This window comes from Gallinula chloropus (genome assembly GCF_964237585.1).
Source record: "Gallinula chloropus genome assembly, chromosome: 14".
In the NCBI taxonomy this organism is placed as follows: Eukaryota; Metazoa; Chordata; class Aves; order Gruiformes; family Rallidae; genus Gallinula; species Gallinula chloropus.
The window spans coordinates 2,389,172-2,412,540 of NC_140099.1; the positions used below are offsets into that span (position 1 = coordinate 2,389,172).

The 23,369-nt window shown below is 42.0% G+C and overlaps 2 protein-coding genes across 4 annotated transcripts in view; one reads left to right on the forward strand and one right to left on the reverse strand.

The window, feature by feature from the left end:
* Positions 1–170: 170 nt before the first annotated feature.
* TIMM9 (translocase of inner mitochondrial membrane 9) lies at positions 171–8,494 on the reverse strand. Of its 3 annotated transcripts, none has more exons than XM_084270598.1 (4): positions 8,445–8,494; positions 3,787–3,856; positions 3,371–3,466; positions 171–690 (listed from the first exon to the last, which is right to left on the reverse strand). In XM_084270598.1, the coding sequence occupies exons 2-4, from the start codon at positions 3,823–3,825 to the stop codon at positions 556–558; spliced, it is 270 nt and encodes an 89-aa protein (XP_084126724.1). In that variant the 5' UTR covers positions 3,826–3,856; positions 8,445–8,494; the 3' UTR covers positions 171–555. The 3 variants fall into 3 exon arrangements, with proteins under 3 accessions (XP_084126724.1, XP_084126723.1, XP_084126722.1); XM_084270597.1 differs by having other exon boundaries at positions 8,354–8,482; XM_084270596.1 differs by lacking the exon at positions 8,445–8,494 and having other exon boundaries at positions 3,787–3,927.
* Positions 8,495–8,761: 267 nt separating this feature from the next.
* Positions 8,762–23,369, forward strand: part of KIAA0586 — a gene marked incomplete at its 5' end in the record, with an annotated part of 73,877 nt that continues 59,269 nt past the window's right edge. The window contains 15 exons of the mRNA XM_084270689.1: positions 8,762–8,999; positions 10,218–10,297; positions 11,797–11,866; positions 12,532–12,598; positions 13,254–13,431; positions 13,795–14,028; positions 14,537–14,705; positions 15,210–15,377; positions 16,330–16,450; positions 17,328–17,472; positions 19,382–19,423; positions 20,663–20,889; positions 21,783–21,855; positions 22,197–22,457; positions 22,889–23,063. Coding sequence (XP_084126815.1) covers positions 8,762–8,999; positions 10,218–10,297; positions 11,797–11,866; positions 12,532–12,598; positions 13,254–13,431; positions 13,795–14,028; positions 14,537–14,705; positions 15,210–15,377; positions 16,330–16,450; positions 17,328–17,472; positions 19,382–19,423; positions 20,663–20,889; positions 21,783–21,855; positions 22,197–22,457; positions 22,889–23,063 — 2,248 coding nt within the window. The remainder of the gene's footprint in view (positions 9,000–10,217; positions 10,298–11,796; positions 11,867–12,531; positions 12,599–13,253; positions 13,432–13,794; positions 14,029–14,536; positions 14,706–15,209; positions 15,378–16,329; positions 16,451–17,327; positions 17,473–19,381; positions 19,424–20,662; positions 20,890–21,782; positions 21,856–22,196; positions 22,458–22,888; positions 23,064–23,369) is intronic.

Sequence of the window (23,369 nt, forward strand, 5' to 3'; positions counted from 1 at the left end):
CTTGATCTATGAGGTCCCTTCCAACCCAAAGCATTCTGTGACTCTACGACCTATCAGCCACTTAAAGCAGTGATGAATGAACGCAACTGTGTAGTAGGTGAGAAGGAATGAGACCACAAAACACTGCTTGAGCAGTGTTCTAGAAATGTATCTTTTGGAAAGAACATCCATGCAAGTGGACAGCTCCCATTTATTTTACTTGAATAAGGTAAAAAGTGTATTTCCTGTCTTACACTTCTTTATCTGAGCCAGGGCTAGCAGAAAGGCAGTGTAACCCCACCACCACCCTTGACATTTAAACATACCAGTCTGTGGGCCCTGGAAGAGTTTGTATCAATATTACTCCATTGTAGAGTATAAAAGACCTCAGACTCCCATTGCCAGTCCACTGTGACTAACTTCTTGTTTAACCCTTCATGGTTTCCACTGTCCAAGTAGCATCCAGAACTCTCTTCTGAGTTGCTGGACATACATCCTGGCAGTAGGAACTCCAGACTGTGTTCTTGCCCCATGAACACGTGTGCTGCTTGTACAGCCTGAACAGAGCGCTGGTGTCTAGCGAGGTTGGCCAAGCAGTCCTGCTTTGGCTGCCAGAGCTTCGTTCTGCTGGATGTGGTACTCCTGGAATCTCATGGAGATCCTCTGTGTCATTTTTAAATACTTCTGTAGGCAGTGGTCTGAGCAAGTCATCTGGAGGAAGAGGGAAACAAAAGGCTTCAATCAGTCATTAAAATGCTTCCCCCAACAGGACCCACAGCATGATTGTCTACATGGATAAACCATTAGGTGACTACATCTCATATGCGGTGTTTGGCCTCAAGCTGAGGGTGTTAATGGTGCACACCCTCTCTGTGAAGGGGGAAACACAAAGCTGAGTTTGAAGGTTACTCCAAAACATCTTTTAATACCTATTCTCTCATATGAAAGTCCTCATGGTATCTCAGGCCTAGGAGATACTACCATTTCACCCTTGGGCTACTCTTGTGAAAGTATATAATAAAGCATTTTATTTTGCAACAAATACTAAATCTATTACATTAGTATCTTTGTTTTTTAATTCTCTTTAAAAACACATACTAATTTTGACAGCCAAATATGGTCACAGTGTGGTAGCTCAGTTTAATCTCGTTCTGTTAGCTCTGCCTTTTGGTACCTGCCTGGTTAACCTTCACAAAGGCAGCCAGAGTAACCACTCATGTTCTCCCAGTCACCTGGGCAAGTGAAGGAATAGCAGGGCCTATTCCACACATGGCATTGTTTTTAAACTCAGAGGCTTGGGTTGTTTTGGGTTGTTTTTTTTTTTCCTTTAACTGTAGAGAAAGAGTTAGATCTGTTTCTGAGCAACAGTTCAACTAACTGGATATTCTGTAGCATAGCTCTAAGCTTTGCTAATACTTTGAGAGGTAATAAATTTAGACAGAAAGACGATCACTTTGCATGATTACTGGAAAACCTGAAGTTGCTTTGATTCTGCTCACTTTACAGGGGTAAGAAAAGCAGAGGGACTGAAAATGAACAAGACAAAGAAACCACACAGCTATTCACACCACCCACCACTTATCCTCCCCTCTCCTGGACCTGGCATCAGCTACAGCAAAAACCTGTTAAGCAGGAGTTCAGCCTCACTGGGAAACAAATTCCTGAACTGCTCCAAGCTACTTCTCCCAGAGGGTGTGGTGGTTGTGATATGGTGCCTGGGGAAGTCTAGACTTGCAGGACAGACTTGCAGTAGGGAAAGCAGTCAGAAGCTGTTTTTTTCCAAACATAGAATCTCAAAGGAGATTCATGGAGGTATTAATCTTCATTCTTTAATAAGGAACTATAAATAGGAACATAGGAATTTCCATACCAGGTCAGACCAGTGGTCCATCTAGACCAGTTTCCAACAGAGGCCAGAGCCAGATGCTCTGCAAGAAACCCCATAATGGGTAATTATGGGCAAAGCTTCCTGTAAGAAAGTGTCTTCCAAGCCTCCGTTAAGACAGCTCTTGTACTGCCAGACATGGGCCCCTTGCAGAGCACAGAAGCAGAGAAGAAAAAAAAAAAAAGCCAATCAGAATCTAAGAATATTTTTGGATCTAAGTCACCTTTAACTCCCCTCTAATAAGCATTCTTCAGTTTTGGATCCCAGGTGAAAGACTATACAAACTGTAACTACTCTTTAAAGTAATTCTAGTAACACTTTGAGTAGTAGAAGAAAGTAGTATAATCCTCTACTGGACATCAAATGCCATCCCAGAAAGGTAAAGAGGCTGTGCCAGTAGCACTTCTGTCAGTTCTGTTAACTGACAGCCTTGTATTGTTCAGACAGTTCAAAAGGAGCTGGTAAGAGACAGTAACAAGACCTCATCCAGAGTAATTTTGATTTCCCATTGTTACTAAAAATTCCACTAAAGCAAATGAGGGCAAGATCAGGGAAACAAGGAATCTGCCTTGGGAAGCTAAGAGAGCTTTGCTTAGCACAGCAAGACAAAAGCTGAAAGGAGACACAATTTTTGCCTGCACTGAGGAGTTAAAACTCCAAGGAGGCAGAAAATGCTCTAAACACATAGACAGTTTAAAACTTAAGTTGCTTCCCCCCGCCCCTCCCCTGCCAGCAGGGTCAAGGAAATGTTATTAGATAGACTTTTAACCAACAAAATTACAAGACTCTGAAAACAGCCTCTCAACAGGAGAAGAGAAGCAAGAAACTCATGAACTAATCTTATGGAGAGCTTAATCTTTCTTCAGTAGATGACACTGTACTGGAGCTCCCTGCAAGGCAAAGTGGTGGATGTAACAGGCAGGGCTGGAGCCCTGTATTTCTACGACTCGCCACCATGCAGGGAACGTGGGCAAGTAAACAAGTATTTCCATGGGCTTCTACCTTCAAAGAACAAGATGCAGGCTGCAGGTGGGTGACTTCCATGTCCATAAAGACACCACCCATCAGAAGCTGAGGCACAAGAACCTCCACTGATAGCTCAGAGAACAAAATACAGAGAGTTACAATACTCAGCCAATACTCAGATGGGGAAGATTCCCTCTGTGTGTAAGCATGACAGTGACAAAACCTCAATGGATCCTAGCCCATAGTTTGTCTGTAGCTGATGATTTAACACATCAAAAGGAATTGGCTTGCTTTGGTTTCGTTTGTAACCAGACTCCTAGAGTACAAAGAACTATTTGTCATCACCTTTGGACATACTTGGAGAAGGAAAACTACAGACAAGCTATTTCCCTTCCTTCCACAACCTCACCTCCTTGGAAGCTATAAGGCAGACACCTACATTAACTAGCTTTTTAGCTGTTTCAAGTTGTTTCTGAAATTTGAATGCTACACAAAGATTCTACCAAAAGGTCATCAAAAGCATAAGAAACATTTACCCACCTCTTCTGGTCTAACCTCTCTGCTAGTGAAATCCTTTATGCAGTCCAGGAAGCAGTTTTCTGTGAGTTTATTGTATGTTCCAAGAAACTCCTTGAACTAGAAATAAAAATTGAATAGAAAACAAGTATTTAAAAAAAAAATCTACATTGATTTTACAGACAGCTGCATGGGCCAGCTGGTGACAGGAACATTTAAAGGACAAGTCTCTAGAAAAGTTGACTATTCATCAGAAGATTTCAGCACCAAATGCTGCACAGTGCCTGTCAGTGCTCACATGGTAAGAGTTTGGTCACTACAGAATTAGTCTTAACTGAGAAATTTTCCACTTTTTGTCCTTCTCCATGGCCTACTCCTTTTCCTCTACATGACAAACACAAGAACTTCCAAGCCACCACTTAGGAATAACAGCATCTTACCTGCTTGATCTGATCAGCTTCCGATATTTGTCCGGCCATATTTCTACCACGTGGGATTCACTCACCTATTCTGAAGATAAAAGTAGAGCTTCACACAAAAAGCACACACCAAGGGCAACATTTTACAACAGAAAAGAATTTTCTATGTCTGAAGTATGTTTAAACCCAACTTGGCTAGCAAACTTTTAAGCCATCCACTCAAAAGGAGTTACCTATTAAAAAGTTCTTCAGTTAAAGAACATCCAAGATAATTCCAGCTGTGAAACTTCCCAGACCCAGCTGTTTAAGTGCTGCCCTTTAAACACTTTTTAAGGATTTCCAAGTAGTTAAAGTGACTTTAAAGTTAAAAAAGGTATTTATAAAGGTATTTATAAAGGTATTATAAATGTTTTCAAATTTATGAAGTAAAACTAGGGCAGGAGTGGGGGAAGAAGCAAGCAGTAACATTCTGCAGCCTGATGTTTTCAGTGACTTCAGATGCCATCTGTGAGAACAGTAGGAAGAAAGGCAAGTATGAAACAGCAGCCACTCTGAATAGATGCTGCACAAGCCAGCTTGCCTCAGAGAAGCCGACGTCTGGTTTCTGTGTAGCTGCATTCTCACCAAACACTTAAACTACAGCACATGTTCTGGTCATTGAATATAGCAAATTAAATGCAACAAAACATAAGAGAATGAGAAATGGCCTTAAAGGAAGTGGCACAGAGAAAAAGGGAAGAATGAACAGCCACAGATCCAAGAATTTAAGCAAGCTTCCTTGAGGAAGACACATTCCTAACCCACCCTGGTGAACAAGTCAAGGCTTGAAAGCATCCCTGCAGGTTTCCTAGAAGAACACACACTAGCCCTTCCTTCTCCCTTAATTTACATGTTATCTGAGGCCTATCACAGGTGATAATGCAAACTAGTATTACACATTGATGAGAACAAGAGCCTTCAGTCCAATTTACATCAAATAGAGTGCAATCACTTCATGAAAAAAACCACATTTAACCTTTTAGCCAGGTTTACTTCTAATTTATCTTGCTTTGCCAAACTCTGAGCAAGGCATTCACGGTTCAGAAAGCTTAAACTATTCCAGTCTCTCAGCAGGGGGAAGGGGAAGCAAGCTTTCAGAACAAGAATAAAACTAATTATTAGTGTCTTCTTGTAACAGAAAGGAAACTAAGCAACTAAAAATAGCACCATGAAGCTCTCACAAGCATGTGCTCTCCCTACACCCCCTCCCAGAAGGGGAGGAATTATAACATCTGCCCCTTAATGTTGCACTTTTATCACTACACAGGCAGGCAACCTGGGGACTGGAGGTAAAGAATACATATGATTCCTGGGACATGTACTCCTACAAACAAGAGCTCCTCACAGGTTACTCTTTGAAGGAGAGCCTACAGAACATAGCTGCTCAGAAGAAACAAGGTGTTACTCAGGTTAACATGAACCTTGCACCTGTTTTGGGAGAGGTGGACATGACTATTGTCTGGGACAATCAGTGGAGGAGGATAGCAGCTCCACTCTCACTTCTCAGCCTATTGGAAGAAGAATCAGTGACAAGTCTATGAAGTCAGTTCGAGTAGATTATTAAACAGAGAGTTAAACCCCACAGAGAACAGGAAGCACTTCTGTCCTCTCCCAAACACAAAACCCCCAAGAGCTGCAGCTCCCCTCAGTGCCGTTTTCTCCCACTCAGTATGGCTTCGTTAGCTTCTTCCTAACGAACGTGACCTTTTGTTCTCCTGTCACTAGCTTGGCAAGCTTAACCTTACTGAGCTGCAGTTCCACAGAGCTTTTACACTCCCACTTGGGAAACAGCTCTGATTTCAATCAGCACACAGCGCTACCCCATTTGGAGTGTCTGAAGCTCTTGTCCCTCTACACTTCAGGCACAGCAGGCAGTGGGATTACCTGGCTCTGCTGCCTCTCTTCCAGAGCTATACATTACAAGCAGCTGGCTCAACATCTGAAAAAGGGCTACCTGAACATTCCCAGAAATAAGATACTTTTAAGATTCAACCAGATACACATAAATGTATCATTTCAAGCTTTCTTCTCGTGTGTCCCCTTCCTTCCAGCCTGTGAGACCAGCCAAAAAGAGAGTGATGAAAGCTCACTGCAGGGCTTGGCACCTCAACCAGCACACCAGGCAGCTTCTTGGGGAGCTGCTCAAACAACCCCAGCCTGTGCCAGGTTTAAACTGATGCAGCCTGGATTACTTTCCTCTGGGCTAAATGCGATTTGAGAAGTCAGCATTTCACTTTCACCCTGTCACACTGAAGGAAGCAGGTATCTCTGAATAAACCTCTGCAGCAAGGGCCACGTGGTCCAGATGTGCTGCTTCACCAGAAAACCAGCAACAGCTGGGAGGCATCCCTTCACAGGCCCTGGAGCTCTTCCAGGTGTGATCTGATGTTCTAAAGAGACATTCTTTTAAGATAAGCCTCAGAGCAAAATCAGGAGATAAAGATAACTTGCAGTTTTGATTCCTCACTGTCAGGCTCAATGGATTTTCCATCCTTTTTCCAAAGACAATACAGGCTTTAGCCTCATCAAACCCTAAGCAAGATCCTTCCCAGCTCCCAGCTTTGTTTTAGACTCTGTTAAACACTTTTAACATTTGCTTCTGCTGCAGCTGCCACTCCCATTGCCATGGCAACATAAAATCACTACTGACAGCTTTTTTAAAAAAGGTAAAGCTGGGTTATTAAAGATTGATTAGGTTAAGGATTCCTAGCTAACCTGGGCCAGTATCTGTTTCCACAGCAAAAGGAACAGGAGCCAGAACCAGAGGTCAGAACTCTTCTGGAAATTTGTGCATGGGACTACAGCTTCCCCAGCTGCATCTCCAGACCTTCAGAAGCAGAGGGCTCACAGACATCATTCCTAAGCACTAAGAGCTGGAACAGAGCTTTTGATGATTATTACTGTGCTGGCTGTAGGAACCTGCCTTCACTCAGCCTGGAGTTCTTGCAGGTGAAACATGGACTGTAAACTACAGTGAGGAAGTTTTTTTCCTGCCACTGAGGTAATTAACATTAGTGTCTATTACCTAATCTCAAGGCAACTGTATCCTTTCCCTTGGAAACTAAACAAGCAAACCCAAACTAAACAAGTTTTGGGGTTTTTTTGAACCTTAGCTATATTTCACTGGGGGAGAAGGGCTATCCATCACGCTCGTTATCCTGTTTGCTTCAGGTTGTACCTACTCTATACATACAAGGCCACAAGATTTCTTTTTAAACCTTCCCTTCCAGTTGTACACACCACACAACTGTTTCTGCCTGTGTGTCAAAGGGTCGAAGAAGAATAAAAATATCAAGTGAAAGAAATGTGTAAAGATAAAGCAACCACAGCCTGTAGAGAACACAGGTTCTTTTATTATTGGGAATTACTAGTCTAGAACTCGATTAACACCAGCTTAAAAACCCTCTTAGATTTAAAGAGCTCTTATACTGAATCCAAACTACAAACACCTATGAAACCAGCCAGCTGCTTAACTGATTGCGTGGAATTTAGGGCAAGAAGCAATTTAACATGGGACTCTCAGTGCCACGTGCCTGGGAAACCCTCTGGCCCACGAGGCAGCGGTGAAAGGGGCAGAGTCCACCTCTCCCTCCATCCCAGTGCGGGTCTGGCCACTCTCCTTCACACTGGTGCTCACAGTACAGTTACACGGAGGTTCTTCCTCCACACACTGCAGCCTGTATTCAGGGGCAGGTAGTGGAGTGAGGCCAGGCTAGTCAAACGCTGGCTGGGTAAGAGATGTACCCGGCTCACGGGTGATTATAACGTGTGATGTTGTGGCTGAGGGCTGGACCCTGCTCTGAGGTAAAAGAGGCGGGTGGGAGAAGCCCGATAGCACCAAAGGTGGGGTAATGCAGCGAGTCTGACACCAGACACCCCGAGAGCCTCCCCGCTCCGCCTGAGCACACGCGAGGGCGCCTGGCCTGGGAGGACACCCGCGCTTCTCTACGAGCAGCCTCCTACTTCGGTTAGATCGGGCCAGGCTGATATCTGCGACCCAGTAAGAGCCAAACCCGAGCCAGAAATAAAGTAACAATTAACGCTGGGTTTGTTGGGGTTTTTTTAACTCCCTCCTTCAGTTCTCGCTTTCAAGGGCACCTTGAGGCTTCTCTCCTGGGGAGATCTCGCCGAGCCCAGCCCCAGCCCCAGCGCCCGCCGGGCCGGTGCGCGAACACGAGCGAGCCCCTTCCCCCCGTCCCCGCCGGGGAAGGGACGCCCCGGCACTGCGGAAACTCCCCAATCCGGGCAGGTTTCCTTCACCCGCGGGGTCATTTCCATCCCTCCTGCCCTGCATCTTTCCCGCCGCCTCTCCCGGTAACGGCCGCGCCTGACCCGAGCCGCTCGCCTGACCCGCGCCGCTCTCCCGCCCTCGCAACCCACGTCCCGCAACACGCGCGCTCCGGCCGCGGAGCTGACAGGAGACCCCGCCGCGCGGCCTCCCAGCAAGGAGCTCCGGTACCCTCGCCGCCGCGGGACCTGCCATGAGGCGGCGAGGCCACACAGGGCTGCCCTCGGCCGCCAGACCCTCCCTCCCGCCGCCCGCACTCACCCGGACCGCGCGGAATGGGGAAGGCCCAGCCGCAACAGGCCGGCGGGACCCACTGATTCGACGCGCGGTGAATCGGCGGGCGCGGCCTTACCGAGAGATTTACCCTCCGAGGCGCAGCTCTCCTCCCCGCCCTGCCCTGCCCTGCCCTACCTCAGCGGCGGGGCTCGGGTTTCCTTCCGGACGCTGTTGAGGGACGGACCCCGCGCAGGCGTTGCAGGCGCAGGCGGGCGCCGTCGCCATGACAGCGGGGAGCAGGGCGGGCTTGCGCCGGGGCTCTCTGGCCGTCAGGGAGGGCAGGCGCGCCCGCGGCGCGGGGAGCCCTTCCCCGCAGCCCTCAGGCCGCGTTCCCTGCGCGGCGGGAAGAGGAGGAGGAGGGCGCTGCTGCCGTAGCTGCCTAAGGAGATCCTCATGGACGTGGAGAGCAGCTCCAGCCTCAGCCAGGACTCCCTGGGCAGCCTCACGGCGGGCGACGTGCTCATTCGCTCCACCGCTGCCGGCAGGGAGAAGCCCGTCGGCGCCGTGACGGGAACCGCTGCCCGGGCGAAAAAAGTGACGGTGGCTGTCACAAGGCTTCGCGAAGCGGCTTCTCCCAGCCCGGCGGCTGTGACTGGGGGCGGAACGTCCCGCGCTCCTCTGGCGGCACCAGGTGCGTGGCACACCCCGAGCCTTCGACTTGGGCCTGAGGTAAAAATCGCTGCTTTCGGGTCACACCGGAGTTTGATCACGGGGGTTTTGTGTTCTGGGGCGGCGAGGATCAACCGCTCTTCACGCGGCGTTTCCCCGAGCTCCCTTCTGAGACTTGTGCAGCTCCTGCCTTAACTCTGCTTTGGGTTCAGAATTTGTCATTTTTATCAGGAAAACTAACGATTTTTCCGTGACATTTCACAAGCAGACTAGACAGGAAGGTTTTAGGCAGCATCAGAGGATAAAACGGTGTATGGGTGCCTAGAGAAGGAAGTTATCACCATTGAATCACAGAATCACCTGGGTGGGAAGAGACCCTTTAGATCACCGAGGCCAACCACAGCCTCACCCTGCCCAGCTCACCTCAAATCATGTCCTACTTCATCCACACGCCTTTTAAATCCCTCCAGGGGATTGTTTTTAGTCCATCATAGTCTCATCAATCAAACCAACTAAACCCCACCTGCTTGTCTCAAACAGTGTGTACCAGGGACGCTGACATAGATGAGTAAACAAAATGAATACAGACAATTACATTCTTTTTAAAAAACAAACAGCCCCCCTATTTGTAGTAGCATTAACTAAATAATTCTAAGCATTTGTTAATAGAATGAGACTGTAGTGATGTACCAGGTAGTCTCCAAATTCCACACTGACACAATCCAGGCTACTTATCCAGTCAGAATATTCCTTTTGTCTCTTTAAAATCTGTATCGATTAATGTCTTTGATGTTTGGAGAGGGGATTTTATTTCTTTGGGGGTTAAGAAAACCGCTTCAAAAATGTTACTTCTATAATGTTAGGAAGACAAACTAGTCTGTGACATAGCTAAAATGTATACTGTAATCTGTGTCTTTCCGTAAGAAATCATATAATTGTCTAGACAATAACTTTGTATGTTCCTGTGAGCTTTAGGCTTGAATTTGAGCTAGACTTGGTCAATTTTTAAATGCTCTGTTTTTCCCAGAGACTTTTTCATATATTGTAAACCAGGTCTATAATCCAGGCTCACAGAATACATTAATGTTTGCAAACTTCAGCTTGATGGCTGCAGTATTTATGTTATGAAAGTCATTGTATTTAGATATTCACAGATACAGGCAAAGACTGGGATATGGGTTAGCCTGCTGAAAGTTAATAAAATATCATTATGACCACAATAAAATTGCTTTTATTTCAGGAGTCCAAAGTACTAAGGGACATCCAGAACATCTGCTTTCAGTAGAAAATTCTGCAGAGCCCATGTTTTTATCAAAAATGGTAAGAAAAGTTATGGCTGGTTCCTGCAAGCTCAGGGTCCTTTTCTCAAAGAGGTGGAGCTTCTGTAAAAGCACAACAGCTCTTTGGCTCAGCTCTTGCACGTTTACTGTGCAGCTGCTTTCTTCTTCAAGCTGCTAATGTGCTACTAATGCTGAATGTTTTGGAGGGGCTTTGTTCACTGTGCTGCTACCCCTTGCATAGTTAACACCAAGACATGGTTTTAAATTTTAGTGTGATTCTTCCTTTTAAAACACAGTTCCACGTGGCACAATGTTAGTTAGAAAAACCTAAAAGTTTGTCATATATTTTTTCTTCATTATCAGTCATACTGATGTGGACATAGGGCCACAAAAATGATCCAAGGGCTGGAGCACCTCTCCTGTGGAGCCAGGCTGAGAGAGTTGGGCTGGTTCAGCCTGGAGAAGAGAAGGCTCCAGGGTGACCTTGTAGTGGCCTTCCAGTACCTGAAAGGTGCCTGTAGGAAGCTGGGGAAGAACTGTTCCTGAGGGCATGGAGTGATAGGACAAGGGGGGATGGTTTTAAACTGGAACAGGGAGATTTAGGTTGGATATTATAAAGAAAATGTTCAATATGAGGGTGGTGGATCCCTGGCACAGGTTGCCCAGAGAGGTGGTGGAGGCCCCATCCCTGGAGACATCCAAGGTCAGGCTTGATGGGGCTCTGAGTGACCTGATCTAGTGAAGGTGTCCCTGCTCACTGCAGGGGGTTGGACTAGATGGGCTTTGAAGCTCCCTTCCAACCTCACACCTGTGATTCCATGCCATCAGTTTCCATGGAACTCTTCTATACTTCCAGTTAAAAGGCTTATTTCCTTTTGCTGTGTTTGTTGTACCTGACACACAGTGGTGACTTGTTTCTAGGGCATCCGTACTGCGGCGAGCACGTATGAGGATGGTGTTAACCTGTGCTGAAAAGGATTGCAGCAAGGTCTCTGCGTGGCTCAAAGCAGACCTAGTGAGCTGAACAGAAGTCTCAAAGGATGGTGGTCTACTCCACCATCAAATAAGCTTAAGCAGGAGGCTTTGGCCTTCCTAACTTGCCTTTATGACTCCTCACAGACTGTGGGTAGTCATGGGTTGCACTTGAAATTCAGTTCTGCAGTGTTCCACATGCCTAACTCCCTGTGTATGGTAATCCTGAATTATTTATTTGAGGTTAGCAACATGTGTAAACTTAAACATGTAGTTTTGCTACCACTTCTTTGGCCATAAATGAGGACAATACACTTACTCAGCACTTAAAATACTTTTAATTTCAATTGTGTGTGGGTGTGTTGGTTTTTTTTTTTTCCCTAATTTCATGTGAGATCATGACTACAAAGTCCAGATGATTTTGTGGTAGGGTCTTAACATGTTTTGTTCCAATACCTTATGTTAGTGTCTGGAGATGCTTCACTTTGTGAAGCACTTCCACCTGCTTCTCAAATTTTGGCTATTGATACATGAGGCTTTAATGTGCATTTTTTGACTCTTCTGAAGGACTATCCTAGAGAAACTGCAGTGCAAGAAGATCCTTCGCTGCTGATGGAAGACAGCAGAAGACCTAAAGGTAGTAATAACATCCATGTATTGTCACAGTTCCTTTTTTGTGAGAAAAACTGTAATTAAAGGAAAAGAGAGGTTTGAATTTATCTTTGGTATTTTTCTTCAATTTAGAAATTTTCTAAGAAAAAAACCTGAAAGTTTTTTTCAATAAAAAGGTGATAATTGTGATTGGTATTCTTAAGCTTTGCAAAGTTTGCTTCAGTCTTGCTGGCATTACACTGGTCTATGTAGCTCTTGGATTTCTATGGCTGTGTAGAGAAAGGAAACACAAATTGAGAACCCTTTTAAGGTCAAAAAGCAAGACTTGGGTTTCCTCTCCTGTGCTGACAGAGGCAGCAGCTAGCTGGATTGTAAGTGTGTGTGTACTACCTGTGTGTAATTAGCAGTAGTGAAGCACTGGACCTGCCTCATCATGGGTTGTTATCTCTGCCCAGCAAATGGTGGATGAAGGAGAGACTGGAACCCTTTTAGCATGATTTAAAGGCATGATTTAAGTTTGCTAGTGAAGAGACACAATCTGTTATTCTGCTAGATCATGTGGTTTGTGCAGGCAACAGCTTCTTCGCAGCAAAACTGTACATGTTGTTGGAATAATGCTCTGTGTTTACCCTGAAATACACCTTTTGTGTAAGTTAATACAACAACTATGTTTTATATCCTTCCCCACAGATGATGTTTTAATTTCTCAATATGCTACTGGCCAGAAGGAGGCTTTGAGAGCAGTATTAAAGCAAAAGTAAGTAAATGTTAGCATCTCAGATTTGTTTGTTTCTGTACAGGTGCACTACTCTACCATCTCAGTCACTACCAAAACACATAGCTGGTAAAGAAAGCTGTTTACTATTCTCTATCAGTATGCTTTTCCTGTCTGTGGAGGTGTTTCAGTTCATCATTCAGAGCTCAGTGGAATACCTTGTTTATTTTGCATAAGTTTTGGTGCTGTCTGTAGATTATTTAAATTAATTATTTTGTGGTACAAGCACCAGGCAAGATCTGCTCTGACAGATAATTCACTTAGTGCAAAAAACATACAGTGTTTTTAAAGACTGATGAGGACTCCTGCTGTTTATCTATTGGATGGAAATCTTGCTCAGAAATTTAGTTGGACTTTGCTACTAGTACATTGAACTTTGCAAAATACATTTGTAGGCATATTCTTTGTTGTGATTGTGGTCACTGCATGGAAATGCCTTTTATATTAGCATCTGTAACATAACCCTGAGAAATTTCTTGTGTCATGCTACAAGATGAGAATAAAATTATTCCTTGGATGTCAAGAGCTTGAAGGAGAAATGTTTATACAGGTAATGATACTGATGCTATGTGTGGGAAATCATTTGCTTGGAGGGATTAAAACAGTGCTATTTACGTGCACTTCTTTATTCTTATAGAACTCAAAATACTCCAGTACTTAAGGAGGTCAAGGTACAGCTCTTAGGAAATGCCTCCACAGAAAAAAAGACAAGTGTTGGTCAGGACACCGTGTCAACACACAGGGAAGTTGATTCTGCAACAACAATTGCAGCAGCCACTGCTGCTGCCATTGCTACTACAGCTCCACTTCTGAAAGTAAGTAGCTTGTAATATTCGTTCTTTGCTTAAAGTAGTAGGTGTGGAAGTTATTGGTAGTAGAGCCAGAGAGGTTGAATGTGTCTGCTTACTGTTTTTTGCATGTTAGTGATCTCAGACTGACCAGTATACCAGAGAGAATCAGTTTGGATTTGGCTAAATGGATAAATGGACAGAGACCATTTGATTTATCTTTTAGGAGAATTTCATGCTGTTGCTAAACCACCAGACATCAGGGCTAACCAGTGTTTTATTCATGTCCTTTGGGAAGCAAATCATTCCATGGTGATGGGAAGGATGTTTTGTTCTTTTCACGCTTGCACATCTTTTCCCTTTTTTTTTTTTCCCTTTTCTTTCTTGCAGGTTCAAAATGATTTGGAAGCAAAAGTGAACTCAGTTTCAGCATTACTTCATAAATTACAGGAGACAGACAGACAACTTCAGCGTGTTGCTGAACAGCAATCAAATATGAAGACTCAGCATGAGATGCCCCACTGCCACCAGAGAGTTGGTGAGCTTGAGAAGCAGATGAATGCCTTCATGGTGCAACGGATTCAGCATTTGGAAAAGCTCCAGGAGCAACAAATGAATATTCAGGTATCTGACAATGCAGAAGCTTTAGCTTAATCGTTTCTTCTCAGTGTTAATGTTGTAGTGATTTGGATTCTATCTCAGCATTAGAAAGAAAGAAAGATCCAGGGGCCAGCACATGAGCTTGAAGCTTTTTTGGAAAAGTTTTATTTCTGGTTCTATGCCAGATATCCTCTCCCCACCCCACCCCTGATTTCCATGTCTGTGGAAAGTAAATGCAAAAATCATGACATCACTCATTCCCACTGGAAAGCGTTAGTAGCCAATCAGACTAAACAGCTAAACAGTTATAAATTGTTTCTTTGAAGAGTCCTCTGTGCTTTTTTTGAGAGGGAGAATAATGTCCAAGCACCTCTGTGTTCTGAGGTTGTTGTAAACTACTTGTAAATTGCTTCTCCCTCAAATGGGATGTCAAAATCTAATTACTATGTTTGCATGGCAGTTATGCACATTTAGAGTTTTACTTGGGAAACTAAAGCATAGACCAGAAATACTTTGTGATTTTGTCTCTTAGTCTCACCTCATCAGCTCTGCAGTCAACACGGGTGTCTTACAGCAAATGCACATACCTGCCTCCAGTCTCATGGCAAAACAACCTGAGAAGCCAGAGCAGCGATTGCTCACTAAGGAAGTATCTTCAAGTCAGAGAGGTTTATTTCCTACTGGTGCTCCAGCTGCCCAAGGTGAAGACAAGTTCTTGATATCAGAAGTCTGGTGTTAATTTTCTGTTAGTTTTCTTTCTATTAGTACTGGATTGTGCATCACATCAGTAATGAGCAGTTAAACTGTTCTTCTGTATACTTTATTTTATTGAGTAATGTGCTGCATCTACCACTTACTCTGAAAACATTCCAGTTTAAATTAAAGAGTTTGATGTTTGCTGTCTGCTTAGTCTGTACCAAGAGAAACCTGGACTTAACATAAAATAATCTTACTGCGAAATAATCAGTGTAGAAGCTTGTAATGAACTAGCTCATGCTATGATTGGGTTGGGGTTTTTTTTGACCCCTTTATAACAGCACTTGTAAGTATGAAACTTCCTTCCTGATTACTTTTGTAAGTAGTTCTGTGATGTTTTGATATTTTCTGAAAAAATCATCATGTAGGCATGATTTTTTTTCTAGATTTGTTTTGCTTGAAAAAATTGTTAACACTTAAAATATTATTTTCTTTTTTTTTCTCTGAAGCATATTCAACCCAATTTCCAAGTTGTGGCATTTATGCACAGCAATCTCCTCTGAAGACACCAGTTCCTCGCAGACATGCTCCAGAACCTGTATCAAAAAACGTGAAAATCTCAAAGAAAGAAAACCCTGTAACAGAGAAGGAAAATATCCCCAAATCCACAAGTCAAGGTACCATGAGTAAGACCCTCCTGCTCTCCACTGTAAGGAATAGTATGACCTGGGGGTTACTTTGGGTGGCTGGTCTTGCCTTGAGCTGTTGAGTTGCTGGCACTTAAATACATATATTCAGAATATTTCCAAGTATGTTTGGGAAGGGTTAATTTTGTGGGTAACTCACTCGTAACTAACTAAAGAGTTATGGCAGTACAGAGGAAAAATTGAGTGACCCTGCATTGTTAAGTTTAAGGAAGATTATATAAAGTAATGAAAAACGTGGGATCTGCTGAAGAACTTATTATCATTGTTTAAATTGTCTTTTTTTTTTTTTTTGCACAAAGCCATGGAATCATGGTGTCTCTGGGCCATCATAGTGAAATTAGCATGTGTAAAGCAAAGGAAGTCATTCTCTTTTACTGCTTTTGATCAATTTAGTGGCGTGAAACTCAGATTTGAAGATTTCATCAAAAAATAAAGCATCTTTTTTTTTTTAGCTGGTAGTGTTTAGAATTGCTTGAGGATCTAAGATTGAGATAGGACTGTTGTACTGTATCATGGACAAAATGCCTGTTAGTGTCTTCATCAGAACCTTCTCAGACTGCTGCTTCTCTCTCTCTCACACAATGCTGTCACGTATTCCTGTTGTTCTGTGGGTCCAGGAATAAATGAAACAGGACAAAGGAAGAATAACAAATCTGTGGCATTATGGACAGGATGTTTCTGTGACACATTTAACTGCCATCAGACTTTCATTCATCTCTTCTGACTGTGCAGTCTTAGTAAGATAGATTACTGTGAGAGTTGGCTTTATGTGACTTCTCTTATCTGAAGTAAAGCTGTATTTTAAAACCTAAAAGAAATTACTTTTACTATTGGTGAGTGTTATATAATGGTGAAATATCCAGAAAGGAAGAGGAAGTATTAAATATATTGAACCAAATTAACTTTCCCTTTTCTGCCTTAGGGGAAGGGAGATTTTTTGAACATATTCTGAATTCTCAGGAAATGCCACCGAGGCAAACTGAGTCCTCCAAGGATGCACCATTGAACAGTAATAAAATGAGCTGTAATTCTGAGACAGACAGGTAAATAAACACATCAATCCAATATTGAGGAAAGGGATTTTTCTGTGTTTTAATGAAATTGAGAAAGATGTATTAGATGGTGGTGTATTGGAGTCACTGGCGTGGTCCTTGAGTCTGGCAAAGCTGTGCTTGGTGTAAACCCTGGAGGGCTGGTGTTTCTGTGCTGCTTTTTGCATTGATGTCATACTGATGGTAGATGAGAGCTCGTTGGGAAGGATGGTTTGTAACACCTTTCTCAGCAATCCATGGGTGTCACTCAGTGCTTTTCTGCCTCCTGAGTGTATTTCTTCTATTGCAGCACTTGTGGAGTAGTGTCAGAAGTCAGCTATCCAGGCATTGTGTTAAAGTGGAACTGCCCTTGTCAGCAGCACTCCGAGCTTATGGGAGCTGTATGGAAATGCTTTGCTGGGAAGCAGCAGCATCTGCCTAAAATTTCTAAGCTTTAGAGTGGGTGGAGAATTACTCGTAGTCATCCAGTCTGAAACAGATTTTTCCCCAGATGGTAACTTGATGTCACCATTTCACTAACATAAAGAGAAACAGCTACATATAGACTGTCTTATTTATGTTAGTATGGAGAAAAATACTGATTGCTTCAAATGGAAAGGTATCCAGAGTTTAAATGTTCCTCTATTAAATTGGATTTTTAGGTGTAATTTCACTGTTTAAAATACAAGGATACAGCTCAAGGGGTTAAGTGGTAAACAGAGATAACCCAATAACCTCTCTGTAACTGCAGGTAAAAAAGCAAATTCCATTTCATATTAAGGTTTGTTATTTTTGCACTTTAAAATCATGACTGGTTTCAAAGTTGAATACTTTCTTGGGCCACATGAAAAGCCTCAAGACTTCTGATCAAGAATGTTTCTCCCATCAGGCATACAGCTTTGGGTACAGACTCATTCCCTGCTGCTGAAAGTTCCTTCCAAAACTGCAATCCAATTGAGAAAACAGTGAAAAAAGCAAATGATTTACTTCAAGACCTTGGCCACTTGAGAAGAGAAATGCATGACATGCTACAGGTAAAGTCCATGTTATCAGAATGACCAAGCATTTGAATAAAGGGAATAAAAAGTGTGGAGAAAAGCTTAAGAGTTCTGGTGTCAATAAAAATGTCCTTGCTTCTACCTATGTAAAAAGACTGATATTTGTTTACAGTGATTTGAAATACTGCAGTCTTTGTATGTGGAAAGCCTTTGAACCTGAGTAGTGTCTCCAGAAGTGTGCAGTGGATTAGACTGTAGAGGGTCCTACTGCTGTTCTACATATAAAACAGGGGTTTGGGTTTTTTTTAAAAAAAGGGTTTTATTTACTTGTTTTAAGGTTTCAGATATTTTCAGTATGTGTTTGCTGCTTGCCCTCTTCCTGTGATATTGGAGCTGTAGAGATCATGTAACTTCTCCATTTGGGAAAGAGCAATGTTCATAGAATCCTAGAGTCTCCTGAGTTGGAAGGAACCCATAGGGATCATCAAGTCCATCTCCTGGCTCCACACAGGACCAGCCACATCAGGGATGGGACTGAGGGCATTGTCCAGGTGCTTCTTGACCTCAGCCCAGCTTGGGGCTGTGACCACCTCCCTGGGGAGCCTGAGCCAGTGCCCAACCGCCCTCTCAGTACAGAACCTCTTCCTGATATCCAGCCTAAACCTCCCCTGTCACAGCTTCATGCTGTTCCCTTGGGTTCAATCTCTGGTCAATTTATCTGCACTCAACTTCAGGGATTCCTTAAGCTCCTTCCTTTCTCATTTTGCCATTTCCTGTTTGTACAGAGCATTGTTTCTAAAGAATTACCTGCTGTGCATCGTTGTATTGCTTCTCATGCTAATGATTCTGTACCTTTGGTGCTAAAATGGTTCTGTGCTGGCAACATGTAACTTAGGTCTGGCTTTTGAAAATTGAGGGGTTTATCTGTTTGTTAACCTGGTGCCATGTGGAAACAAGATATACCTGACTGTTTAGCCTGCCTGCTGTGGTCCCCTCTGTTCTTGTAAATAGAAGTTGTGGGAAAGAAGGAAGACTTTGAATATCCACAGGATTATGTGTTGGCTTGGTTGGAACACGATAGCTTTGATTCTGTTGGTTTGTTTCTGTTGTTGGCAATTTCAGCTTGTGTATTTCCCTAAAAGTAGTCTGTTACATGCAAGGTATTTGTTCTTGTATCTGTAGAAAACATACCTTCATCAGTCACACCTTATAGTATAGCTGATGTTGCTTTATAGATTTCACAGAATCACAAGGTTGGAAAAGAACTTTAGGATCATCAAGTCCAACCATTCCCATCCTGTGCTAAACCAGATCCCTGAGCACCTCATCTCCCCTCTTTCAGGGAAAAATTTTTTCCTAACATCAATCTGAACCTGCAGTTTTGTAAGATAGTAATAGTTTTGCATGTTTAATTGGACATACTAATAAGAGAACAGGTGTCATTTATGTTGCACATATTTGCTTACTGCTATTGCTAAAAACCTAATCCACTAACATACCTTTCTGTGGGTAATGGAACGGGACAAGATAGGAGGAGGAGTGGCAGGTGAGAAAGACAAAGTCAGCATAAATGGTTTCAAATCTCTTTGTTCTTATGAAAAAGATCAGCAGTAAGGCAGAGATGATGACTTCAGCAAACGTCAGATAGATACGTAGCTGTTGACTTCTCATCATGGTTTGAGAGATTTGGGGAGTGAGAAAACAATCACTTGAGATAAATGACTTTTTAGCTTTGTCATACAAGCAAATGAAAGGCCTGAACTAACTGCAGTAGGTTGGGATGGGACAGAAGGTGGTGCTCTAATCCAAAAGAAAATATGTGCAGTGAGGTTTAGTTCATGAGCAATTCATTGTGCCCATTTAAACCCATCAAATATCTACTTGAAAACTTTACCTGAACAAATCTGTCTTTAGATAAGTTTCAACAGCTCTTCTGTCTTTTTAGGAAGCAAATTCATGGAAATTGGGTATGAATGGTCATGTTAAAGTATGCCTTGAATTCTTATTTTTTTTAATACTATAGTACTAAATCAGTTTTGAATATGCTTGTGGTGAGATACCACCAAGTATCTATTGCATACTTGTATTTTTTTAAAGTTGCTATTATGTATGGATTACATCACTTGAAGTAACATGTAACTTGTTCTTTGACTTGTCTTACTCAATTTCAGTGAGCTACCTTGAGTGAATAGTACAAATGTCAAGCAGAAAGCTGCTACCTCAAGTGGACACTGTGTGGACTGCTAATATAATTACCATTTCATGATCAGGGACTTATTTTCAAATCTACATTGTTTTACTGTTGACCGTGTGTCTGTATTTCTTGTATTTTCTCACAAATTTCACCTGTCTTATTGAACTAGTACTTGTCAAAATGTGTAATTTTAAAATCACAGAATCACAGAATAAAAACCTATGTAAAAATGGTACCCAAAAAATTGGTATATTGTCCTGTCCTCACCAGGCAAAACCAAAACCTTGGGATCAGTGTGTTGATTTCTATTTTGTGATGTCCCTTGTGCTCTGGCAATACACCTGTTAAGGCATAAACTTTTTAAAATCTGAACTGATGAAAGAACAGGAATGGGAGAACAATAGTTGTATGGATCTGTGTTTCCAAACTACTTTTGTCCTTTCCTTTTGTATTTAGCAGCTAATATGTGCCTGGGTTTTATTTCTGTAAAAGGATTTTGAGAAGTAAAAAGCTAATAGTTGCTTCATTGTTCATGAAAAGTAAAAATCAGCAGAAGGTGGAGAGGATCATGGTGCTGTTGAGGGGTTTATTTTACTTTTGTTAAAACTGACATATACTGCTTGGTGTTCCTTGGGACAGATTGTTGCCTAATGAGTGTATGTATTTAGAAGAGTTTGGGGTTTATTATCTATTTAATTTTACTTAACTACTGTTATATAGATTTGCATGTGATATGTTCTATGTGTATCTAATTGTCATCTTTTCACATGCACTTTACATGAGCATTGATTCTCATACATGACATCATTTAGCATCTGAGATCTTGTGGATGTCTTTCCCTTTGCTTGACTTCTAAATGTATTTACAATATACTGAATGTTTTTGAGCAGTTAAAATTGATGATGGTACATGTAGGAGGCAATCCATATGCTGAGCCTTGATTTGATAATAGATTAATAGGAATTCTGATCAGTGTATAGAAATGTGAATTTACAATCTAATTAAAAGCTAATTGTTCTGTTTCAATTTTAGCCAAAACCCCCTACTGTTACATCTGATCTTCAAATACATCAGCAGCCCAATAAGCCATCCATCCTTCAGAATGTTAAAGTGCCCAAATCTATACTGAGGGATGCTGAAAGGATCTTGAGAGGAGTTCAAAACAATAAAAAAGTTCTTGAAGAAAATTTGGAAGCTGTTCTTCATGCCAAAGATGGAGATGCCATGCATACTTTCATTAATGCCTTGACTACAAACAGGTTAGACCCTATAATTCCACACTTTGTCTGACCACTCACTTATCACTTCTCTCTCAAGTTTTTTGAGTGCATTGAAGAACTACTGTGCTTCCCTAAAGGAAGTATTTTTTGATTCTTAGCAATGTTTAGATGATTCTTTTGAACTTCAAATGGTTTTTGACCCTCCTGATATGAATTGAATTTTTTAGCAGGTAGCTGTTACTTCTTGGTGAATCTGAATTCTGAGACTGTATCATTTCAGGGAGGACATTTAGATTTTTATAGTCAATCTTGCCTTAATAGGAAAATTAAAGAGTGATTTCATCATTCAGAACAGAAAGCTTGGAAATGTTACGGAATTAGATATCCTACAGCAGATCTCTGGCTTTTGAACTTTTGCTTTGTTAGTTGTGTTAAATATTCCTGCTTGAACCATAATGAAAGTTTTCCTAGTAAAACACAACTTTAACTATTCATATAAAGATATTTTTTTCCCAGGCATGGTACCTGCTATCATTGTCTTCTAGAGGAAGTAAGAATTTTTGTCATCTGCTTTTTGTCTTTTCAGTTGGAATATTTTTGTTGCCTTGTGGTTGTTTTTTTTTTTTCCTAGTTTTTGATCAAATAGGAACTGACACTTGGCTGACACCTACTCATAGATGTTTGTAATAATGTCAGTACATACCAGTGGGGCGTGGGATTTGCAGGCAGCATTGCATGAGGACAGATTTAGGTTTGGGAAACGTAGATAGGGTATGCTTAGTGTCTTTTGGAGGCTGTAGAGGTACATAATCTTACTGTCTCTGTGTTCTGGGTTTCTCTTTTTAGAGTGTTTATAGGTCACAACTTTCCCAGGAGCAAATCTCTGCAATTTAAGCAGCAGTGAGCTAAAATAGGTTTTTCTTCTATTTCAGAGATGTATTGGAAGAGATTCGTATCAGAAAGACTGTGGATGAGTGCATTAAGGCAATCAGTGTAGAAATCCAGGTATGGCTGGAAAAAATGAGTTCAGGGTTTTGCATTTTATTTTTCCACTTTATACCATTCTCCCATGTTGATAGTTAAACAGAATTGAAAATGCAACTTGAAAACATGAGAGAACAGCTGCTTATTACTAGCATGTAGTAATAAAATACTACCTCTTCTAATATTACTAAGAAAATACCTCTTTTTTTCAAACTTCAGTTGTTTAGTGAAAATCACTGGTCACAGTTGCTGGCTAACATGAAAAACAGGCCATTGCTCAGAACTTCAAAGTTATCCACAGCCTCTTCTGATAGCCTTGAAGATAAGAATCTCCTTTTATTACATTTATGTTTTATCTTTAGGCTGAAATGGCAAGACATGATTTGGAACAAGTGAAACATGATCAAAAGCTCCCATGGATCAAGAGAGCCCAGAGCATCAAGGCTGTGAAGACCAATGAAGAAATTAAAGGAAAAAGTAAAAAAATCCAAGGGTGCTCAACACAGAAGCCTTTTTCTGCAGCAAAGCCATTGCAGAAGCAAGCACAAGATAATACAAGCAGACAGAGGTTTAGAACTTACTTTTCATCTGAAAATTTGCAGAGGAAAGAAAAAAGGGCAGATGTGAGTTCCCAAGTAGTTATTTTCTTTTTGGGTAATGACTGCTATGCTGTGGATTGCAGTATTCATGTAAAAATATGTTTGGGCAACCATAATAATTCTAAATGAAAGTGGTAGCCCTGTTGTCAGCATTGTCCTTGTTTTCACGTGCTGTAAAAGCCTAAGCTGAGTGTGTACAGCAGTGTGGAATTCATTGCTGTGTTCCAAGTTTGTCTTACCCAGTACCTGCTCTTTAATTCAGCTGTTAGTAATGCTGCTTCAATGCATTCTGTATCCATGTTTTCATGTGTGCTTGCAAGGTATACTGTTTGTTGCAGAACTTCCTACTTTTTTTTCCTCAGGCTTTTGCAACACTATTGATGTATTGAAATTTCCATGCCTGAAGAATTATAAACTGCTTCAATTTTTTTAATCTGTGTGTCTCTGTGTGTTAGGGACCAATGAATGAAAGTGCAGTGGTACAAAGTGAAGACTACCTGTACCAAGTTTATGGGAAACCAGTCTACCAGGGCCATCGTAGCACACTTAAAAAAGCACCATACCTGAGATTCAACTCTCCTTCCCCCAAATCTAAACTTCAGAGACCCAAGGTGATAGAGTGTGTTAGAGGTAAGTAATTCTCTCAAGTGAAAAAGTTGTTCCTTCCCCGTTTTTTCTGTTAGAAACTCCTGGTAGAAATGTAAGTATTTATTTGCAGTTCACCTGCTTTTCAGTATAAAGCTTAAGCAACTGGGGAAGGGTTAAAAAATGCTCTTTTAAAAGCTAAAAAATACCAGTAGGTTTTCAGAGTTGGTTAATGTACTCACTGCTTGTCTGTCTCTCTAATTTAGATAGACAGAGGTATGAATTTGGCAAAATAGAATAAACATTACTATGTAATTATTGCTGCCCAGCTCTTAAAGAACTGAGTTGTTG